We start from the raw sequence: 18,880 nt of genomic DNA on the forward strand, positions 1-18,880 counted from the left end.
AGCATCGTCGACAGCTTCGACAGCTGTCGCGCGACCGCTTTACCGCGCAGGTCCGTGCGAGCCTGATTCGCACTTGTAAAATATCGGTGCGTTCCGAAAGCCACCGAGAAGGCACTTCGGTATCTCTGTCCGCGAGCATTAGTTACGATCGAGCGAATTTTTATTATAACTCGCGAACGACGTTCGTCCACCGGTGAGAAACGCGCGATCGCTGTAAGGGCTTCAAATGCGACCTGAGCGTTTAAAATAGTCGCCCGTGCGAAGCGTGCGCGTGCCCCGCGCGTGACTGTCAAGCTCCCCTTTACGCCGAGGCTTTAACCTAACATTGGAATGATTTATGAGCTTTGGTGCTCGGAGACCCGCGGTGCGTGCTGAGGTAAATTGTTGCGCTCATTCCCCCCCGTCGTCGACCGGCGGCTTATCCTCGATTGAAATCCGCAGCCCGCGAAAATGTTGGGGTCATGAGAATTGCCGCGTCTCCCCCAGTGGTGTTCATCTCGTCTCTATGGCTAAGGGAAAAATAAGAGGTTCCGACTCCAACAATAAGGTGCGTATTGCACGCCCGCGACTTGCCCGTGCGACTTTGGCATCTTTGCGAATTGACGTCTCCTGTTACCAGATAACAGCGTCGAATGCGGCATTCAAAAATGGAGAGACGTATACGTCGGAATTTGAGATCAACGAGACGCCACCCAGCGCCAGAACCCTGCTCACCAAGGGCTACACGCAGGATGAAATCAATTCGTTTTCAGGTAAATCCTCGCTTCGCCGCGACACGCGCATTCTTTGTACGTGTACCGATGTTGCATATTGCGCGTTGGCTTGTAGGAGCAACTGTGTCGACGCGCGGACGTTTTATGACGGAGCAAGAGAAGCTGCGCTGTCCAAATGAGAGGCCGTTGTATCTTTACATACAGGGACACACGAAACACAACGTCGATTGTACGTATCGTATCGTTGTTTTGGCAGTTGAATTTTTAACCGATGTAGGAAACCGACGATCGACACGACTGGCGAATTCTGATTAAAGAAACCCTGGCTGGGATAACAGTTTTCGCCGTGAATTGGTTTAATTAGAATTGGCCAGTCATGGCCGACCATTGGCTTCCTACATTGATCAATTATTTACTGGCGTCAATAAGTTTTGTTTGAATTTTTACCCTGATTTGCATATCTGATAGATATTTCATTTAACAGTGGCCATACAAAAGATCAATGAAATTATTAAGACGGAACATCAGAGTTCTCTGAACAGGCCGAGCAGGTTTACGAATGCTCCGCCGCCTCTTATGAGTTTGCATTCTGGAGTAACGACTGTGGTAAGTAGCATCTTTCACTCGCATCTCGTTTGGAGTTACCAAGTTTCCTTGGTGTATTACTGACGTGTGCAATTTATCAGGAGAAGATTTGCGTTGGTATCGAGAATGCGCCACAAGGCTTCGATTTGCGCGGGCGAATACTAGGCGTTGGCGATGCGAATTTATTTTATATCAGAGGCGAAACCGGGGCGAATGTCACCCTGCGAGGCAGAGGATCTCAGTTTATCGATCAGATTTTGATGGCGGAATCTCCAGAACCACTTCATTTGTACATAGAGTAAGAACGCCTGAGATTTCGTGGCACATGTAGCTATTATAATGAGACAAGATGAAACATACAATTGATTTCTTTAGGCATCCGAAGCCAGAGGCGCTGCAAAATGCAAAGCAACTGGCTATAAACTTAATTCAAACGATCCAGTCCGAGTTACAGACCTACATTCAGCAGCAGCCACCACCAGTACAACCTCAGCAAGTTATAGAGCAATCGCAAATACCGCAGAGTACGTACTTACTGTTCTTAATTTGCAAGCTGGCCACTTATTCAGACGTAAGTTGCATATGATTCCTTTCCATTTGCAGCTCAATTTCAAACCATGAATATCGGTAGCTTGGGCCAACCAAACGTAGTCGCGATACAGCATCAAGGTAGAATATACAAATCGTATTGTTAATATAATTTCATTTTCAAACTGACATCTTTTAATACATCTTACGTCTTGTGTAACAGATATTATACAGCATCCGCAAAGTAACGTCGTGACGTTGCCCGCAACAATTCTTACGGCTACCGTAGCTGGTACCCCAGGACCTGGTGTGTCAGTTCCTCCTCCAGGAGTACATATACCGTCTCATACTGGACCATTAGTTCCACCGCCACAAGCTCAGGTAACTGAACTCAAATTAAGTGGCTAACGCGGATCCTTTAGAAACTACAAAGCCGTTTGAAAAAAAGACTGGCACATTGTAATGTAAATTTCATTGTTATTGAAGGAAATACAAACTTTTATGCCACCACCGCCTGTTGGACAAGTACAATTAATCGGTCCTCCGTCAACGGTTAGCCAAGTTCAATATCAGATACATCCTGGCCAGCCGTTACAAATCCAGGGAATTCAACCGGGATCGCAGTCCTCGCCGCAGCCCGTAGCGCAAATGTACGTCATGAGTCAACCGCCGCCGCAGAATCCCGCGCAGCAGAGCTTCATAACGAGCAGCAACGCGCCGGTGAGCGGGGCGGTGTCGTATGTATATACGCAGCCGAACGTGCAGAGGCCCGCTACGCCGTCCCAAGGGATTATCGAAACCGTTAATGTCAATTTGCAACAACCCCCTCCGGCGGCGCCGCTCAATATAACGCAGCAGCCGCCGCCGCCGTTGTTGCACCTGCATTTTCCGCCGCCGAACTTCCCACCGAATCAGCCGCCTCCTCCCGTCCCGCAGACCTATCAGATACAGTATCAACAGGTGCAAGCATCCGCGTCCCAGCCGCAGACGCAGTTCGTCTTGCAGCCCGGCGAGCATATCGTTCCACCTCAGTTGCAGCAGAATCACGAACAGTCTCAAGCTGTCGCTCAGCACATAATACCTCCGCAATTCGACGGTCACGCACCGCCGTTCCATTTGCAAGTACCTCCGCCACCGTCCGCGCAGACTTTCCTGGTACCTAACGCTCAGTCCCCTCAACATCATCCGCAACCGCCGCTACCTCCCGGCGGTGAGATGCAGCATCAGCAGGAGGGCCCGGTGGAGCAGGGGCCGCTGCCGCAGCCGGTGCCCCCTCCGCAAATAGTGCCGCCGCCGTCAATCGGCCAGATGCCGAATTCCATGAATATTCTTACCAGCGTGCCACCTCCGAGCCAACCGCCTCCACCGCAAAATGCCCCGTGGCTGTACCAGGCTCAGCAGCCACAGCAGATGCCGCAACCGCAAGGGCAATTGCAGGTAATGACACTTGACATTTTGGCGTCGTTCTTCGTTTTCCGTTATGCGTGCGAAAAATATGTGATAGCCTTCGCTATTATTTATAGATGCAGATGCCGCCGCAGAATATGCCTCTTCATAACGTACCCCCACCGCAAGTTCAAGCTCAAATACAGTATCACCCTCAACACATACAATATCAAAACGGTCATATACCGACGCAGGTGCATTACACGATGCACCCGCCGCATCAGCAATTCGAGCAGAAACCCGATTCGCCGGAGCAGCAAAAGCCGCACGGAGTAAAGAGGAGGTTTTCGGACGTTGAGGGAGGTCAGGTAAAGCGCGACCTGTGCAAATACATAACATGCACATTAGATTGAAATGTGCGATAGAAATTGTATGGCATTCTTACAAATCTCCTTTAAAATTTGTCCACAGGAACCATCACCGCCGCCACCACCGTACCAATGTGCTCCGTTACCTGCGCAACGGCACGGCACAGGGTAAGTCGAAGGAAGAGAGAATATAATTGTTTTTAGAGATTATTTATAGAGATGCTGTAATGTACAAATTAATGTCACCGATAAAGTTACATTATATACTCCTCGTGTACAAAATATAAACAATTGCATGTACCTATGTGCATATACATATACTGCTTATGTATAATAGAGGAGTATATAAATTAACGTAACTTTTAACTAATTTTATATACATATCTAGTTATACCTTGGTAGACTGTGACGCAAAGAACTTGTGTGCTTAAAGTTGGTCTACCAAGTGTGTAAAATTCTAAATAAATACTACTAAAAAGGCTGATTTTCAGAATCGTAGGATACTGTAGCATAGACGTGCACAATGAATTTATTAATCGAAGATTAGAAAGAATTTTATCTATATGAAGAGAGAAATTGATAAAGAAACAACTGCTTCAGATCGCTTATGCTTCACTTGTAGCAAGTGCAAATTTTGTAAATTATTGTAGAATTACATGAAGAAAATGTAAGTTGTCATTACTGTCGTTTTCTTACAGAAACCTGCCTTTGCATTATAAGGTGTTGCACAATAATGTCAAAAGTGCAGGAAATAAAAATTTAAGTATCCCATGAGATTTTTGTAATAGATATTTTTTATTCACAGATATATCATTGCTATTCTCCAAAATCTAATATGTTAACAACTATACGGACAAGCATTATCAGCTGTAAGATCCAGATATATCCATGTTGAGATATGAATGATTTTTGAGCTTGTGAACTCAGCTATCAAAAATAATTTAATTTGATCGAAAATTTCAACTTTGCGTTATGTAGGAGCGTTCAATAATTTTGAAGTTATGGGTATATCTCGCTCTTTCACACACTGAATTGATTATTTCATTATTCCTTTTCTTGAATCTTGCATGGTTGTATACGTTTTTAACGATACCAAGCAACTTTATTATCTTTGCAAAGTATATAGTGCAAAGATAATAATATACTTGCATTTTCCTCATGTTATACATAATTCTATATTAGAATCATTAAATACAGCTTTTGCCAGAATCACCAATTATGTGTTCCTTTAGTATAAGTAATGAGCCAAAAGAGACGGAATCTGCGATGATACAGTTGCTACTTTGCAGAATACAAGTTAAAGTAATCATACACAGATTATTTGAACGTATATTCTAATGTTCTGCAACATTACAATTACGTTCTCAAGAACATTCTAAGTGTAAGTTCCGACATCATTAACTGTGATCTGGTAAAACCAGGTATTTTCCATATTTCAGAAGTATCCGAGGGTGTGCATCAGGTGATTTTTGTCTTAATGCTTGAAACGTTTCTGTACAATCGTTATTTTGGAATTAATAATTCGCACCTGCATTGTTTAAGCAGAGAAGGTGATCGACAACAGCAAGTCTTACATGGTCTTACACCATCACCCACACCAGCCGGTCTGCCACATGGAGATCGAAACAAGATGCTAATGCCACCTCCACATCCAGGTCTGTAACTAAGAGTATTTAGTCTGAAAAATTGCTGGATATCCTTTGAAAATTGAAAATGCGATATAGAATATTATAGACTTGCCAGTAAAAAGATTGTATTCTTGAAGGTCGTTCATCTTTAATTACTTAATCGAAACTTTGGATTCCTTCTTTGATACAACTTTGTTATTGGCAATTGTATCCTTTTAGTCTGATCAATGTGGATGTGCACTCAATGTGGATATAATTTGAGTACCAAAAGTAATTAAATTTACAAAATAAAATATGTTTCGGGGATAGATATCTAGCATTGTTTTCTTAATACTCTTAGACCGTAGTATATTATTAATGTACATAATATTTTGCGGTAAGCATATCGTATAAAAACTTTCCTTGATCTTTTTTAATTTACGTCTTAGCGAATTGCTTTCTTATGCATTTGTTGAGGATACCTGCGGAGACGGACGTCCGGAAATAACATGGATTATTGCAATCTCACACTATGTATAGAATGCTTTTGACATATAGTTATCTTTAAATTTATTTTTTTTATTTTAGATTAGACAAAAAAGCACTGCACGTGTTACACAGTTGCGAAGATGTATCTCAAGTATATTAATTTCAATGCTTTTTTATAGTGCCCTTTTTATTAAATAAATCTGCATTTTCAGACGCAAGTGTAACCTGTGATTTTCTACTTCAGTGTTTGTTTATCCAGTATTAACAATACTTAATATTATTAGGATTATGTTAAGGCATATTATACATATATATTTTTGATATTACTATTTTAAGTTCAACGCCTCGGACTTTTATATTTCTTAGGTTAAACGTGTCTGCGCCACAGCTTACTACCAAGGAGGGAGATATATAGATGACTACTACCCTTAAATAGTTACATATATGTAATGTTATATATTATGTAACATTAACACGGGATAACACATTTGTATATCATATAGTGAAACCGTCTTTATTGTTACAGTGTTCTAAGCGGTTATCCGTAATGGAAAAAGTGGAAGAAGTTTGAAGAATATATAGCTTTAATGATTAAATTTACCTTACGTCCAAATAGCAAATAACTCCGTATGACTTGAAATTTTTAGCGTAGTTGATAAGCGGTAACCATCTAATACACATACGAATATACGAAATTGCATTGCTTGCTTTCAGACTCAAATAGCGATTGCCAAATCGCCCTGCTGATTTGGCAATGGTTAATGGCGTGAAATATTGTCCTAACATTTACTTTAGTCTTATATAAGATTATATAAGATTAGACTCGCATTTAGAAAACTAAATTTCTGTTTATCGCCACAGTGACACGTCTCAAGCGGAAGATGAAAACTGGCAGCAGTCTTCTCATAATACAGATACAATCTTAGCGATTGTCTCTTAATTAGATTTGTATTTAAATTCAGAAAAAAAAATTAATTCCACATTTTTCTTTCGCGAATGATGTACCATTCAATAGATATTGGAATTCGTCAAGATTAATTACGCGTGTACGCGCGTTTCGTTGGACATAGCGAGATTTTTTAAGTTTATACTACAATATTTCATCGCATAATTTGCCATGTTAAATACAATATTATGTTAATGTATAGTTACTCTTAAGAGCATATTGCATTTTTCCCTTCTTATCATGCGTCTTAATCGTTTAGGTGAGAAACGGAACTTGGACCAGAAGCCCGCAGGACTATCTTCAGGTACGTACGATATATGCCGTTGTACTTAAATACGAGAGATTTTATACATTTGCCATGCAAATTTAGATTATACGATCGTATTTTGTAAATAGGAAATGATCAAAACGTAATTGCGGAATCTGGAAATATTCATGTCGGCAACGGTCCACCTCTACCGCCTCCACTTTCGCCTCAGGCGCCGTGGCAGAATCATCACGTGAGGGTTCCTTGGGGTAGACCACCGCCGATTCCAAGGGAAGGGGAACCCCCCTCCGTTTGTCCTGGATTACCTCCTATTAACATGCCTCCACCTCAGATTAGGCCACGAGGTAGGCGTTTTATTTGTTTCATCTACTATTTCACCCTTTTCTCGGTACAAGTAAAATAAAAGTTACAGATAAAAACCTTTTTTACGCACTATATGTGACGATTTAAAAACCTTCAAGGACGTGGTGGTGGTGGTGCTGTCTTTAGGTCCCGCTGACGGTAACCGCTCCCCCACTCAGAATGCTGTGTTAGAGCAGCCGTTGAACATCGAGTACAATCAAATGCCGCCCTACACGACGAAACCGCCACCTTACAATGCACATCCATTGATGCAGTCAATCTGCAATCCGCCGCCACCGCCGCCGCCGCATCACCAACAACCGCGGCCGCAGCATCCTCCGCAAACGGTGCAGCACTACCAGGTGCCAATCTCTCAGACATATCAGCCACCGACGTCCTGTCCGCCGTGGATGAACTGAAAGTAGTAAAACCACACGGGCGGCGTTTCTCGTTCTGTTTATTGTATCTTGACGATTTGACGAAAGTGACGCTATTTCAATTGGTGACATGATAACAGAGCGACGATAACGGCAAGGATCTGATTGCAAATGAATAGTTGGAACTGCATTGTGTTATTTGCACTCAATTGTGTGTTCCTTAGAACAGTTCTTATAATTTAATGATCTATCTCGAGGAGGGAGAATACTGAACAGTGTGTAAAAATTTGTAAAAATGTTAAAGATTATTTATACTGTATAATTTTAATTGTGTACACTAAGAGAGCTAATGAGCGAATGACAAAGAAAGGATAAAGGGAGGCATGGGGAGAGAGAGTGTGTACGTGTGTGTGTGTGTGTGTATGCGCTAGTGAGAGAAAAAGAGAGAATGTGAATAACGCCGTGTTGGCGCGATAGTTACTTATTAATTGTAGAGCTTATTTTGAGGAAATGTGTTTGTAAAGCATATATTCCTGGAAGGCAGAATAATAGTGTTATTATTTCGATTAAACAGTTCTACCATCGCACGCTCGAGGATCACTCGTCTCGCATACTCTCATGCGAGTGATAAAATCCATGTTGCATATTTCCTCTCGATGAAACTGTACCATCTCTCCATTTACTTCTCGGTAGATACGTAACATGTATAACAATGTATGCAGTTTTTTATGCAAAGCCAATAATAAATCGTTATTGCCAATTGAGTAGCTGCCTTCGTGTCGACGGCCCTTGCGTGTCGTCGCGTTCCCGCCGCGCGGGACGGATTGCCGTTTTCCGCGTCGACGCGATTTGGCAAACAGTGCGGTAAAACCGCACCGTTTCCATTTGCAGCGAGCAATCGTCGCAATTAGCTCCGTTAAACGCTGCCAGGTTGACGGGAGGCGGGGTAACAGCAGCGGCGATCAAATCCTGACCAAGGTGTCCGTGTTCCACCAGGCAGGCGAGGGGGAGAACGGGTGGCGGGGGGGGGGGGAGGGAAACGAAATTCCGCTCGATACAAATTCGATAAAGCCGCCGGCGGCGGCCCGCAGGACTCGCTCGTTATCCGGATCCGACGCTCTGTTAGCCGCTACGTTAGAAAACTTGCAGCCTTCGTCGCGACCGCGTACCCGATACTTCGGGGAAGTTTAATTCGCCGGATAACGGGGCGCCGGCTGTATCGTCGCGGTGAATTATTCCCCCCCCCCCTGGAGGGAATTTTTGCCGCGTATCCACGCGGCCCGAAGCGTCGCTATTAATCTCCGGGCAGCTTGATGCTCCCTTCGAAATTCACGAGAAATGGGAGAGGCGGCTTCGATATTGATTTCGACGCGCGTATTCTATTGGGTGCATTTTTTTTTAAATACATAACTCTTGAAGAATATTTTAGGATACAAATCTTGAAGCATTCGTCAAGTATGGGACACGGCGTATCCGAAGAAACCATCTGTAAACGTTCACGAGAAACAGTAAGGAGGGACGGCTTCGCTATTACAATAATCTTGACGCGCTTGAATGCAATGTAAAAAGCACATAATTCCTGAATACGTTAATCATTTTAAGATAAAAATCTTAAATAATTTTTTTAAGTATGAAATAAGTTGGCGAATATATTCGTATTCGACAGTTTTTCTCTCGATATCGACGTCTCTGCCGTGAACATCGCCGCGGATCGCCAAGGGGTGAGGCTAACGCGGACGGCCGTGTGCCACGCGCGCGTACGTACGAATTGACAAATAACACGCGTCGATCGTGACATCGATCCGGTAACCTTCCTCCACGCGGGAAATATTTTGTGCCTCGTTGGAAACGGGCGGCGAAGGCTCACGGCGCGTCTCGACCATTCCGAATTTCCAGAACCGATCATCGCAATCGGGGGGTGCCGTCGCCTGAAACCGGTCGCCACATCACAGGGATGCTCGCGGCGACAATAATCGCTTTTCGGTAATGTCGCTTTGTCCGTCGTCGTCTCATCAGCTTGTCGCGGCGGCGATCGCTTTTCGACGTGCCCGCCGCAAATTTCCGAAGGACTTCGGCCTCGAGAGCGTCGCCGAGCGCGCGCCCGGAAACAACACCAAGGTCTACAGTCCGGGTCTCCGCCCACGTGAAAAAGTCATCCCTTTGTTTTTATACATAGAGAACCATGATTGTACAATGAGAAAATTAATGACGGACTCTCGTGCGTTGTCGGTTTTAAGATTCCCGCGATAATTCTCTCGCGCTCGAGAGAATTGTAGACCAGAGCGAGCTCCCACCGATTTCGCGTCATGATTCACGCCGTATCGAGGGCGATTTATTAACGCGCTTCTGACGGACGCGCATTTCGCAGACGCAGGAAACCGCGACGAGCCGCGAAGGGCCCATCAATCAAGCGAGATCGAGCTCCACGCTGGTGAGGCGCGCGTGCAACTCGAGATCCGATCACATGTGTCCGGCGAGCGTGCGGAGTCGCGGCTACGAGCGTTTCCGCGGCAAGGAGACCTCGGTCGGCTGCAGCTGCCGCCGGACGGGAAACGTCGGCGAGGACATTTCGGGGCTGCGGGACGAGTACAGCGGCGGAGATGCGGTCGATACCGTGCCGAGCAGAGAGTGCGGCGAGCCCGTGCCGTCCGGCGCCGATCGTAAAAACGGATTTGCGAAGCCGCCCGACCGGGACAGGTTCCGGTTCGCTACATGGTTTCTTCCTATGGTCTTTTTGAGACGCTCCCGGCAAATGCATTAGCGATTGCACCCGCGTTATCATGTTAGCATTGTGATAAGATGTGGCTTGCTTAAAAATGATCGCTACTCTCTTGACGACAATCGGTGGACCATCTCTGAAAAACAGCGAACAGTCACCGACTGACTTTACAAGCCTGTGTCCACATCGACGCTGGAACTTGGTCCAAGTTCTACTTCCGAGAAATGTGTAGTCAATCGACTTGCAGCTTTTATGAAATAGCTGCAAGTTGATTGGCTACACATTTCTGGAAGCTACAACTTGGACCAAGTTTCAGCATCGTGGGTGCAGGCCTTAAGAGAGTACCGAACCTTGTAACGGGCCTTAAGTGTTTCGTCTTCTAGGATCACTCAAAGAGACAGACCGCTGTGATTAACATATTCCGTGCCGCGTGGATCGGGCAGGTCGTTCGACATTTTGGCTGTAAAGCGAAACCTTCAATTTGATGGACTAATAGGGGGAAGGGTACGTTAATGCCAAAAGTTCGTTGAATTGAATGTGACTTAGGGGAGCCGGTTTTTACCATTTTTTAATTTTTGTTGGTGAAAAAAGAAGCTTCAACGCTTTATAAAAATTATTAAATTTTTTCACCCTTTCGTCAGTTCAAGAATATTTTACTAATTTTTCAATTAGCTTTAATTTCTGTGCCGTATTCAAGCCGCGGGCTTTCTTTTACTCCTCCACCAGGTTTTTAATTTTTTCAATTTCCAATTTTTGTAAAATTATTAATGTGTTATCATCTGTCCTGTCTGTTAAAGCCGAGATCCATTATACCGGAGTTCGTTCAATCGAGGCTTTGCCGCAACCAACACCTTCCGAAATGATAGTTATCAGTAATATTTTAGTACCGCGAGTCATCGATCCACGTGGCACGGATGACAAGTTGATGAAAATGGCGTGCATCACGGAAACGCGCTGAAAGCGTCTCCCGTAAAGTCATTTCCCTTTCGCGAGTGCAGGTACGACGTGGCGTCTGCCGACGACGTCGACGCTGCCGATAGAACGGCAGAGCGGATCCCGCAATCCGCGCACCCAATATCCCATCGTCGCAGCAAAACGCGATGCCCGTGCTCCAACGTGGATCCCGTAAATAATCCTCCGCGCGCCTCCGCGTCCCACGAGAGGCACGACAAGGTCGCGTGCGGCGACTTCACGGGGCACGGGGGCAAGGAGTTCGCGTCGACGAGTTGTCACGGAACGTCCATCGATCTTGACGACGGCGCGGCGGAGGAGGGCGTCGTTACTAACGACGCTCGGGGCCGCGGTCCGGGTGTCAGAGACGCGTGGACGAGAGCGAGTACCCCGACGACCCGTCGCAGAATCGCAGACGCGACCTGGCGATGCGAGTGTCGTCCGCGCGAAGACTCCATTCCGAATCTGTCGAGGCCGTCGTGCCGCCATCGCCACGACTACCGTTGCGATCACTGCCATCGGCACTGCTGCTGTCAGCAACGCGGCAGCTCGTGCATAAATGCCAAAGGGTTAATAAGAGGTCTTTCTATTACGCTAGGAAAAAATCTCCATCGAGCGTCGATTGTTTTTCGCAGTAAATGTATTTCCGACAAATTTTACATAAAATATCGTTATCTCAGGAGAGAGCAATCGGATGAATATAGAGGGGGGGGGGGCTGATGAGATACGTGACCGAGAGAAGGGTGAAAACGCCCCGCGGCTGCACAATCTCTGTTTAATTCACTCTCTTCGCATCATTCATATTGCAGATGCGAGGCGCGCGGGAGCGACGTCTCCGGCGAGAAAGCTCGACACAAAAGCTGGCGCGATCAGATGCGAGGCGAGAATAGTCGATTGTACGCGCGGCAGTGTTACTCGAAGGAGTATTCTGGAATAATGCCCGCCTCTCGTGAGCGGAACGACGAGGAATGTAGGGAGAAGAACGACGACGGCGATGACGGCGAGGACGAGGACGACGACAGCGGCGTGGCTGTTATCAATCACAAGGACTCTATGTGCATCCTCGCTGAAAAATATAAAGCCGGCGGCAAGTGGCGCGGGGACAGGGACGAGTGTAACAAATCGTTGACTTCGGAAATCATCGATCAGCCGGAGTCGCCGGCCGAGATCGCAAGCGCGGCTCCGCACGAGGGGCCGAGCGCGAAGCACGTTCGCCGTGCCGCGCGTTGCGAGAGCTGCGGAACCGCGGCGATCACGGGGACGCGCGCTCGTGGATGCGGCCGACACGCGTCGCCGGAGGGTGAATTCGACCGATTCGAGTCCCCTTCGAGCGAGGCAACTGCCGTCCGCCGCTGCTCAAGTCGCGCGCCTTGCAGACGTGCCTTCTAATTCAATTTCGTTCCGTAAACACGTTCGCGGACTTTTTACGCCAATTTTCTGTTTTCTAGTTATTTTCAACGTTTATCGCGTGCGCGCCAGCCATTGGAATAAAAAAAAAGCAATTTATAATTTATTTGAAACTGTGTGCTTCTTCATCTACATTTTTATCGTGGCGGTGGTGTACAACGTGTACAACGATGTGCATGAAAAATTTAAACGAAATCCTCGCACTTTTGCACCTTTCTCCGTTCCGCCGCATTGCATTTTTTTTCTCGCGAGATACTTACTTGCCCGCCGTATTAACGCAGCGAAATAATGTAGCAGAGCATTAAAACGCTAAACGTTGAGAATAAAAATTATGCAAATCAAATTTCGGATGAGCTCACGCAACGGTTTAGCTTGTATTGCTCGAATTAAATTAACGTTATATAGGCGGGACAATTAACTTTTAACTCGTTTTACTTGTAATACGCACGCCAGAGAACCAGTTTCCGTCCGAGGGAATTTTAAGCTCGCTATATGGAAGCGCGGCACGTTAACGAAATTATCGAACGTAAGCATGTACATTAAAATCCGCGGTATCTCAGGCATTCGGTAGCCTCTGGAGGCTGCTTTTCGCTTGTTGGACTCTTTGTCTCGATTCTTTTCTCGCGCCGTTCATTCGCAGCTTCCATGTTAATTGGCTCATCCCGCCGGTCTCTGGAAAGGATTCCGCAGCATTGCGACGCTTTTCCCTTCTCCTCCCGGAAAGTTCGGCTCTCTCCCTCTCTCTCCCTCTCTCCCTGTCTCTCCCCGTCTCTCCCCGTCTCTCTCCGGTTCTCCATGTCTCTCCTCGTCTCTCCTCGTCTTTCCCCGTCTTTCCGTGTCTCTCCCCGTCTCTCCCCGTTTCTTCATGTCCCTCTGTCTCTCCCTGTCTCTCCCCGTGTCTCTCCGTGTCTCTCCCCGTTTCTCCATGTCGCTCCCGGTCTCCCTTTGTCTCTCCGTGTCTCTTCCTGTCTCTCCCCGTTTCTCCGTGTCTCTCCGTGTCTCTCCATGTCTCTCCCTGTCTTTCCCCGTTTCTTCATGTCTCTCCCTGTCTCTCCCGGTCTCTCCTTGTCTCTCCCTGTCTCTCCCTATCTTTCCCCGTCTTTCCGTGTCTTTGCCACCCCCCTCTCTCTCTCTCTCTCTCTTCGATGCTAGTCTTGCACGTACGCGTCTGTTTTTTCGTCACGTTCCGGGTCCACTTCGATCTCCCGACCTTCTTGCCAATCTTGCGCCACGCCGATCGAGTACACGCCGTTATCTAGCAGTTTCTCAAACGATTCGTCGAGCTTTTCTACGCGAACGAGTTCCTCTTCGTATTCTGCTTGCATATTCAGATAAATATATTTTAGTATTTTTAAAATTTTACAACATAGTCTTAATCTTTTCTTATGTTATCTCTCCCTCTCTCCCTTTCTCTCTTTCTCTGACATTTTACTTAAAGTACGCATTATTTTGCAAAACAAAAATCACCATCTTCCTCCGCCAAGCGAGCACGCATCAATCGATCTTTAAATACGCGTTCAAGTTCCTCGCCAGCTTCCACCGGGTCCTCTCGATTACCGAATTCCGTGGGAATGTCCGCGCGAGCCATGACTTCGTCAAACACCTTTTGTTGCAAATTCTTGACAATAGCTTTCGCCACCGACGATTTCGTCGATTCTACCGGCGGGCTTGAGTCACTGTTTTTCTGGCGATACCGTCTGTAAGCTTTCTACGACAGTCGTGACAATTAATAATGGTTTCTCTTTAATTTTCTGCATAAATTTAACAAAATATGATATATAATATTTTTTTACATATAATATGATTCAGTATTTGATTTATTCACTTGTATAATGGACGCAGCTTCGTTTGCTCTCATCGGTGTCAGACCTGATTCCTCGTACATCATATCCAGCCAGGCTACTGCTTGAACGGCTTCTCCGGGTTCTATCATGTCCACCTCGCTTTCTTTTTCTTCCTCTGGTGGCTGCATAGCCTCTGCGGGAGGTCATGAACACGATTTTAAATAACGAGAGAAACAGGACCGATATGAATCATACAATTAATTAGAGAAGTTGCCTTTCGCTTAGACTGGATCTCGGCAGATTAATAATAATAATATGTCTGTGTGAATTTTGTTTGCATACATTTTCCATCTTGGTAAACTGCGCGCTGATTATCTGTCGGTTTTAAAAGACAGCATCTTGTTGCAACGGCAAATACTATTTACTTAAATCGACAATCAGTAAAAAGTTTATCGCGAAAAATATCATGAATGCCGTTGAAGCGCGTCCAAGGTGCATCCGTGAGTGACCTTACTCATTTTCATTTTTAGATTTCTTCTCGTATAGTAGCCGCGGTAAGTGGCCTGTATTAGAATTGCGGCTTTCGACGCCTCCGCTCGCGAGGCCCCAGCCTTCCTCAGGATCTCGAGGGTCCTCGTTGCCGCTCGTTGCCATTGAATCATGCCTCGGGACTCGTTGAACAGCATCCTCTCGTAATGCCCGCGGAAAGCGGCCTGATTAATAACGCCGAAAATGACTGGAAGAGCCGTAGGGCCGCGATAAAGATTCGTGACAGAGGATCTCGTCGTTAATTAGCGCATACCTGTATTATCGTCGCGTGCTTCTCCGCCTCCTCCAGCGGGACCCCCGTCGCCTGCAGAATACTTTGCAGAGATACCTTGGACCTCGCGTCGCAAGTCGCGTCTGCGGTCGAAAGGGGAGGAATTACTCTCGCATACTTTTTGCCCGCCGCGCTTTATAGAAACTCGCTGGGCGCGGCCGGGCGCAAAATTGTTTTTCAACATAATTCACCGTGTAATTACCGTCGCACACCTGGGCCGCTCGCATGTCTACCGCGTCCAAGTACGCGCGGAACGCCGTCTGCGAGCGCACAAAAAGGCGGAAAAGAATCCCTGAAATATTATTTAACTGCCGGATCCTTATCCGGCACGCGACAGTAAATTTCTATACCTGGATCCTGGGCGCGGCGCAGGCGATCTGCTCTAAACTCAAGCCGCTCCGGTGAAGTATACCCACGATGGCCTGGCTCTCCAATAAAATATTGTTTACGACTTTCACCGCGACTGGAATTGCACAATTGCACGACTGTACGGGATGCACGCGATTACGGCCCGATTTACTATTGTCGCGAGCGTTTTCACCGCACGCGGATGATATATACGCGCGGTCATTCTCCGCAACCTTTGAATTTACATAATGATACGTGGGACGCACCGGTGCGCGTGCATGTAAACATCAGTAATTAATTAGCTTAACGTTCCAATTAGCGTCTGTTTGCGGATGAATAATATCAAGACATATCCGATGTTATGAAATTGTTGTATGCAGACGGCGCCGGTACCTTTCGCATTTTCCCGCGTGATCAAAAGCGCTTCAGCGTAATCAGCAACGAAGCAATAAATGTTCCTCGGTTGCGAGCGTAGAACCTTTACGGATCAGATAATAATTTAATCGTCCTTTGACGTGACGGCGGTAAGTCAAATAACGATTTCATAGAGCGAACCTCGCGTGCGATGTCGGTGCATAGTTCGCGCAATCCTTCCGGGACCTTGTATATGTGTTTAGCTCCATGTTTCTCGAGTAAAACGTTCATTTTCGTGATTATTGCTTCAGCCGAGTTGCTTGAATTTATCGACTCTTGCTCTTATCGCGGGTAACACGATGCGCGAAAGTTGCCAACTTTCGGTGGTAACGAGCGCATTGATGAAACTGTATATCGAAGTTACATAGCGGAGCAAGTGGATCAGGCCACGCGGTGTTGTAATCTCCGGATACAGTCACGTCGGGATGAAATCATGGAAAGTATACACGAAGGAACTGCAATCTCAATTAGGATCGTTTTTATCGGCGTAAAATCGCGTGGAAAAAAAAGTAGCTGCCGTAGGAAAATTAATTTTAGTTGTAAAATATGGACAGCTAATATTTTGTTGCGATAGCTAATATTTTGCTACGGTGTCTATTGTATTAGGTGCGACAGCAAACCGTTTACTGTGCTTTAGAAATTTATAGCTATGGCAGCAAAATTTTTTCAGTCCACGCGCGAGTCCGCGACCCCGTACCTACAGAAAAAATTTCCGGGTCCAATGTTATTACATTTCAAATGTATCATTCCAAATGTTGTTTCTGCGAATGCATGACCGATCATCCTTCATCATCCTCGAGACCCTACCCTGCCACTTTGTGCGGTTAGCGAAATCATCTCTACGTTATCGTGGGGTATTCCAAGTGTCGACTGGACCTCACGCGTGACTCACGGTCAGTTCCTCGCCGACTATGAGCGGCGAAAGCCATGCCAGTTACAAACGCACGCGTTGCATTCTCGGTGGCTCTGTCGTTGCTCGCCTTACTACCGTCGCGTGAGTAACTTACATAATGTTTCGATCCGTATTCCTACGCTGTTGTTTCCGGCGCCGTCTTCTCGCTCCGCGGAGTTCCACGTGCGAAGAACGGCCGCGAAAGTTCGCCACTTCGCGCAGCGATGCGATCTAATCGCGAGATTCAGCGCCGCGTTCTCGTCCGATGCGGTTTTCCGTGTTCGATCGAACAACCGGGCGGGTCGTCGGGCAAATTGCGAAATTAATCTGGCGTGGATGAAAGTGACACGCGCGTAAAATCCGATACGTAATCATTGTAAATACGGTGTGCAACGTGCGACGGGAATAGTCTCGATATTAACGTGCACGTAGCGATATTTCTGGAACAGGTTTTCTATACTTGAAACTAGAATGAAAATGTGACAGAAGTCGAGCGTAATTCCTGCTTACTGGAGGATGATTGAATATTCATGAAGTGACGCGCGGCCACGAATCCCCTCGCAAGCTTACATTGACCGGTTTTTGCAGCGTTCAAAGATCGAAGCAGTCGCGCGCTATACGTGAGAATCCTTGAAAGTGATCTATATAGAATTTATTTCTGTCTCCACGCGTTTATTTCTCTCTGTGACATAATTAGCTTATCGGCTTTTTCCACTAAACTGTTGACTCCTCTTTAGCTAGACTCCTCTTTGGATTGACTAAATTTCAACGTGGAATTAATAATGTTTCTCGTATAAATAGAGAACATTTTTTTAAGAATTAGTGAAAACGCAGAAATTATGCACTTTTAGTGTCTCTACAGGATCGCTCGAGGACTTCGGACGGTTTTCCCGGTCAATATGAGACAATCGTCAGTGACCCACCAGGCCGCTCCAAGTGGAACGAGAACAATGATTTTTCCGGACCATCGATTAATAATAAATGGGAGGATGGTGGCAGAGGGCCGGCAGGTGGTAGCGGTACTTCCAGATTAACGGGTGGCAGTTCTTCAGGATTAAACGATAACCGTCCGCCGAGCTGGAACAAAGTGGGCACGGAAAGTTCATCCGACAACTATCCACGTAACTATCCAAATAACGATGGAACCACCCGAAGATCTTCGGAATCAAGGACCACTCAAAGATCTCCCGATTACCCAAAGACCATCCAAAGACAGCCCGATTACTCAAGGACCACTCAAAGGTCTCTCGATTATCCAAACACCCAAAGACAGTCCGACTACTCAAGGACCACTCAAAGGTCTCTCGATTATCCAAACACCCAAAGACAGTCCGACTACTCAAGGACCACTCAAAGATCTCTCGATCACCCAAACACCCAAAGACAGTCCGATTATTCAAGGACCACTCAAAGGTCTCTCGATCACCCAAACACCCAAAGACAGTCCGATTACTCAAGGACCACTCAAAGGTCTCTCGATCACCCAAACTCCTCCCAAAGACAGCCCGATTACTCAAGGACCACCCAAAGACATTCCGATTACGACAGAGAGGGTCCAGACGATCGCGTATCCGACGATCGAGATGAATATCCACAGGGTCGACAGTGCAGGTACATTTGATCGTCTCTTACAATTAGTTAAACACATAGAATTTTATCAACGTAATGCATGACGGAGATGGTACTTATTTTGCATTCGTGTTTGCCTTTTTGTTAGTTTAGAAATATTGAGAAGAGAATTTCATAAATTTTTAGGAACGATGAGTTTCGTTGCGGAAGTAACGAGTGCCTGCCGCGAAGCGTCAAATGCGATAATAGAATTGATTGTCGCGACAGCAGCGATGAAGAATTATGTGTTACGTAAGCTAAATATTTTTTAACACGTCTTTTTCCGTTCGACTGCATCACTTAGCACAATATGAATGAATACGATAAT

The 18,880-nt window shown here is 46.1% G+C and overlaps 5 protein-coding genes across 8 annotated transcripts in view; 3 read left to right on the top strand and 2 right to left on the bottom strand.

Moving 5' to 3' along the window:
• The first annotated feature begins 86 nt into the window (after positions 1 to 86).
• Positions 87 to 8,373, top strand: LOC105562291 (extensin-like). Of its 3 annotated transcripts, XM_012013028.1 has the most exons (16): positions 88 to 376; positions 442 to 547; positions 620 to 752; positions 829 to 942; positions 1,198 to 1,319; positions 1,400 to 1,596; positions 1,674 to 1,822; positions 1,902 to 1,967; positions 2,050 to 2,207; positions 2,313 to 3,263; positions 3,350 to 3,580; positions 3,684 to 3,748; positions 5,126 to 5,235; positions 6,882 to 6,926; positions 7,019 to 7,234; positions 7,380 to 8,373. In XM_012013028.1, exons 2-16 carry the CDS (start codon positions 506 to 508, stop codon positions 7,649 to 7,651), a joined length of 2,871 nt encoding a protein of 956 aa, XP_011868418.1. In that variant the 5' UTR covers positions 88 to 376; positions 442 to 505; the 3' UTR covers positions 7,652 to 8,373. The 3 variants fall into 3 exon arrangements, with proteins under 3 accessions (XP_011868419.1, XP_011868418.1, XP_011868417.1); XM_012013029.1 differs by having other exon boundaries at positions 87 to 547; positions 7,352 to 7,464; XM_012013027.1 differs by having other exon boundaries at positions 88 to 547.
• A 981-nt stretch (positions 8,374 to 9,354) lies between these two features.
• LOC105562292 lies at positions 9,355 to 12,679 on the top strand. Its single transcript, XM_012013030.1, has 3 exons — positions 9,355 to 9,727; positions 9,978 to 10,306; positions 12,089 to 12,679. Exons 1-3 carry the CDS (start codon positions 9,596 to 9,598, stop codon positions 12,666 to 12,668), a joined length of 1,041 nt encoding a protein of 346 aa, XP_011868420.1. The 5' UTR covers positions 9,355 to 9,595; the 3' UTR covers positions 12,669 to 12,679.
• Positions 12,680 to 14,084: 1,405 nt separating this feature from the next.
• Positions 14,085 to 14,394, bottom strand: LOC105562308 (the record flags this gene model as incomplete). Its single annotated transcript, XM_012013050.1, has 1 exon — positions 14,085 to 14,394. A coding segment is annotated over one exon (264 nt), but the record flags the coding sequence as incomplete, so codon positions are not given.
• Positions 14,333 to 16,599, bottom strand: LOC105562294. Its single transcript, XM_012013033.1, has 7 exons — positions 16,194 to 16,599; positions 16,032 to 16,116; positions 15,641 to 15,753; positions 15,493 to 15,550; positions 15,273 to 15,373; positions 14,985 to 15,183; positions 14,333 to 14,663 (listed from the first exon to the last, which is right to left on the bottom strand). The coding sequence occupies exons 1-7, from the start codon at positions 16,281 to 16,283 to the stop codon at positions 14,476 to 14,478; spliced, it is 834 nt and encodes a 277-aa protein (XP_011868423.1). The 5' UTR covers positions 16,284 to 16,599; the 3' UTR covers positions 14,333 to 14,475.
• Positions 16,600 to 16,923: 324 nt separating this feature from the next.
• LOC105562293 (limulus clotting factor C-like) overlaps positions 16,924 to 18,880 on the top strand; it is a 6,218-nt gene continuing 4,261 nt past the window's right edge. The window contains exons 1-4 of one of the 2 annotated variants that reach the window (XM_012013032.1): positions 16,924 to 17,046; positions 17,796 to 18,174; positions 18,232 to 18,555; positions 18,700 to 18,804. In XM_012013032.1, the coding sequence (XP_011868422.1) occupies positions 16,980 to 17,046; positions 17,796 to 18,174; positions 18,232 to 18,555; positions 18,700 to 18,804 (875 nt within the window). In that variant the 5' untranslated portion in view covers positions 16,924 to 16,979. Of the gene's footprint in view, positions 17,047 to 17,795; positions 18,556 to 18,699; positions 18,805 to 18,880 lie in introns of both variants that reach the window. The other variant, XM_012013031.1, reaches the window with a different exon arrangement.

This window comes from Vollenhovia emeryi, unplaced genomic scaffold (assembly GCF_000949405.1).
Source record: "Vollenhovia emeryi isolate VEMERY1.0 unplaced genomic scaffold, V.emery_V1.0 DF939191.1, whole genome shotgun sequence".
Lineage (NCBI taxonomy): Eukaryota > Metazoa > Arthropoda > Insecta > Hymenoptera > Formicidae > Vollenhovia > Vollenhovia emeryi.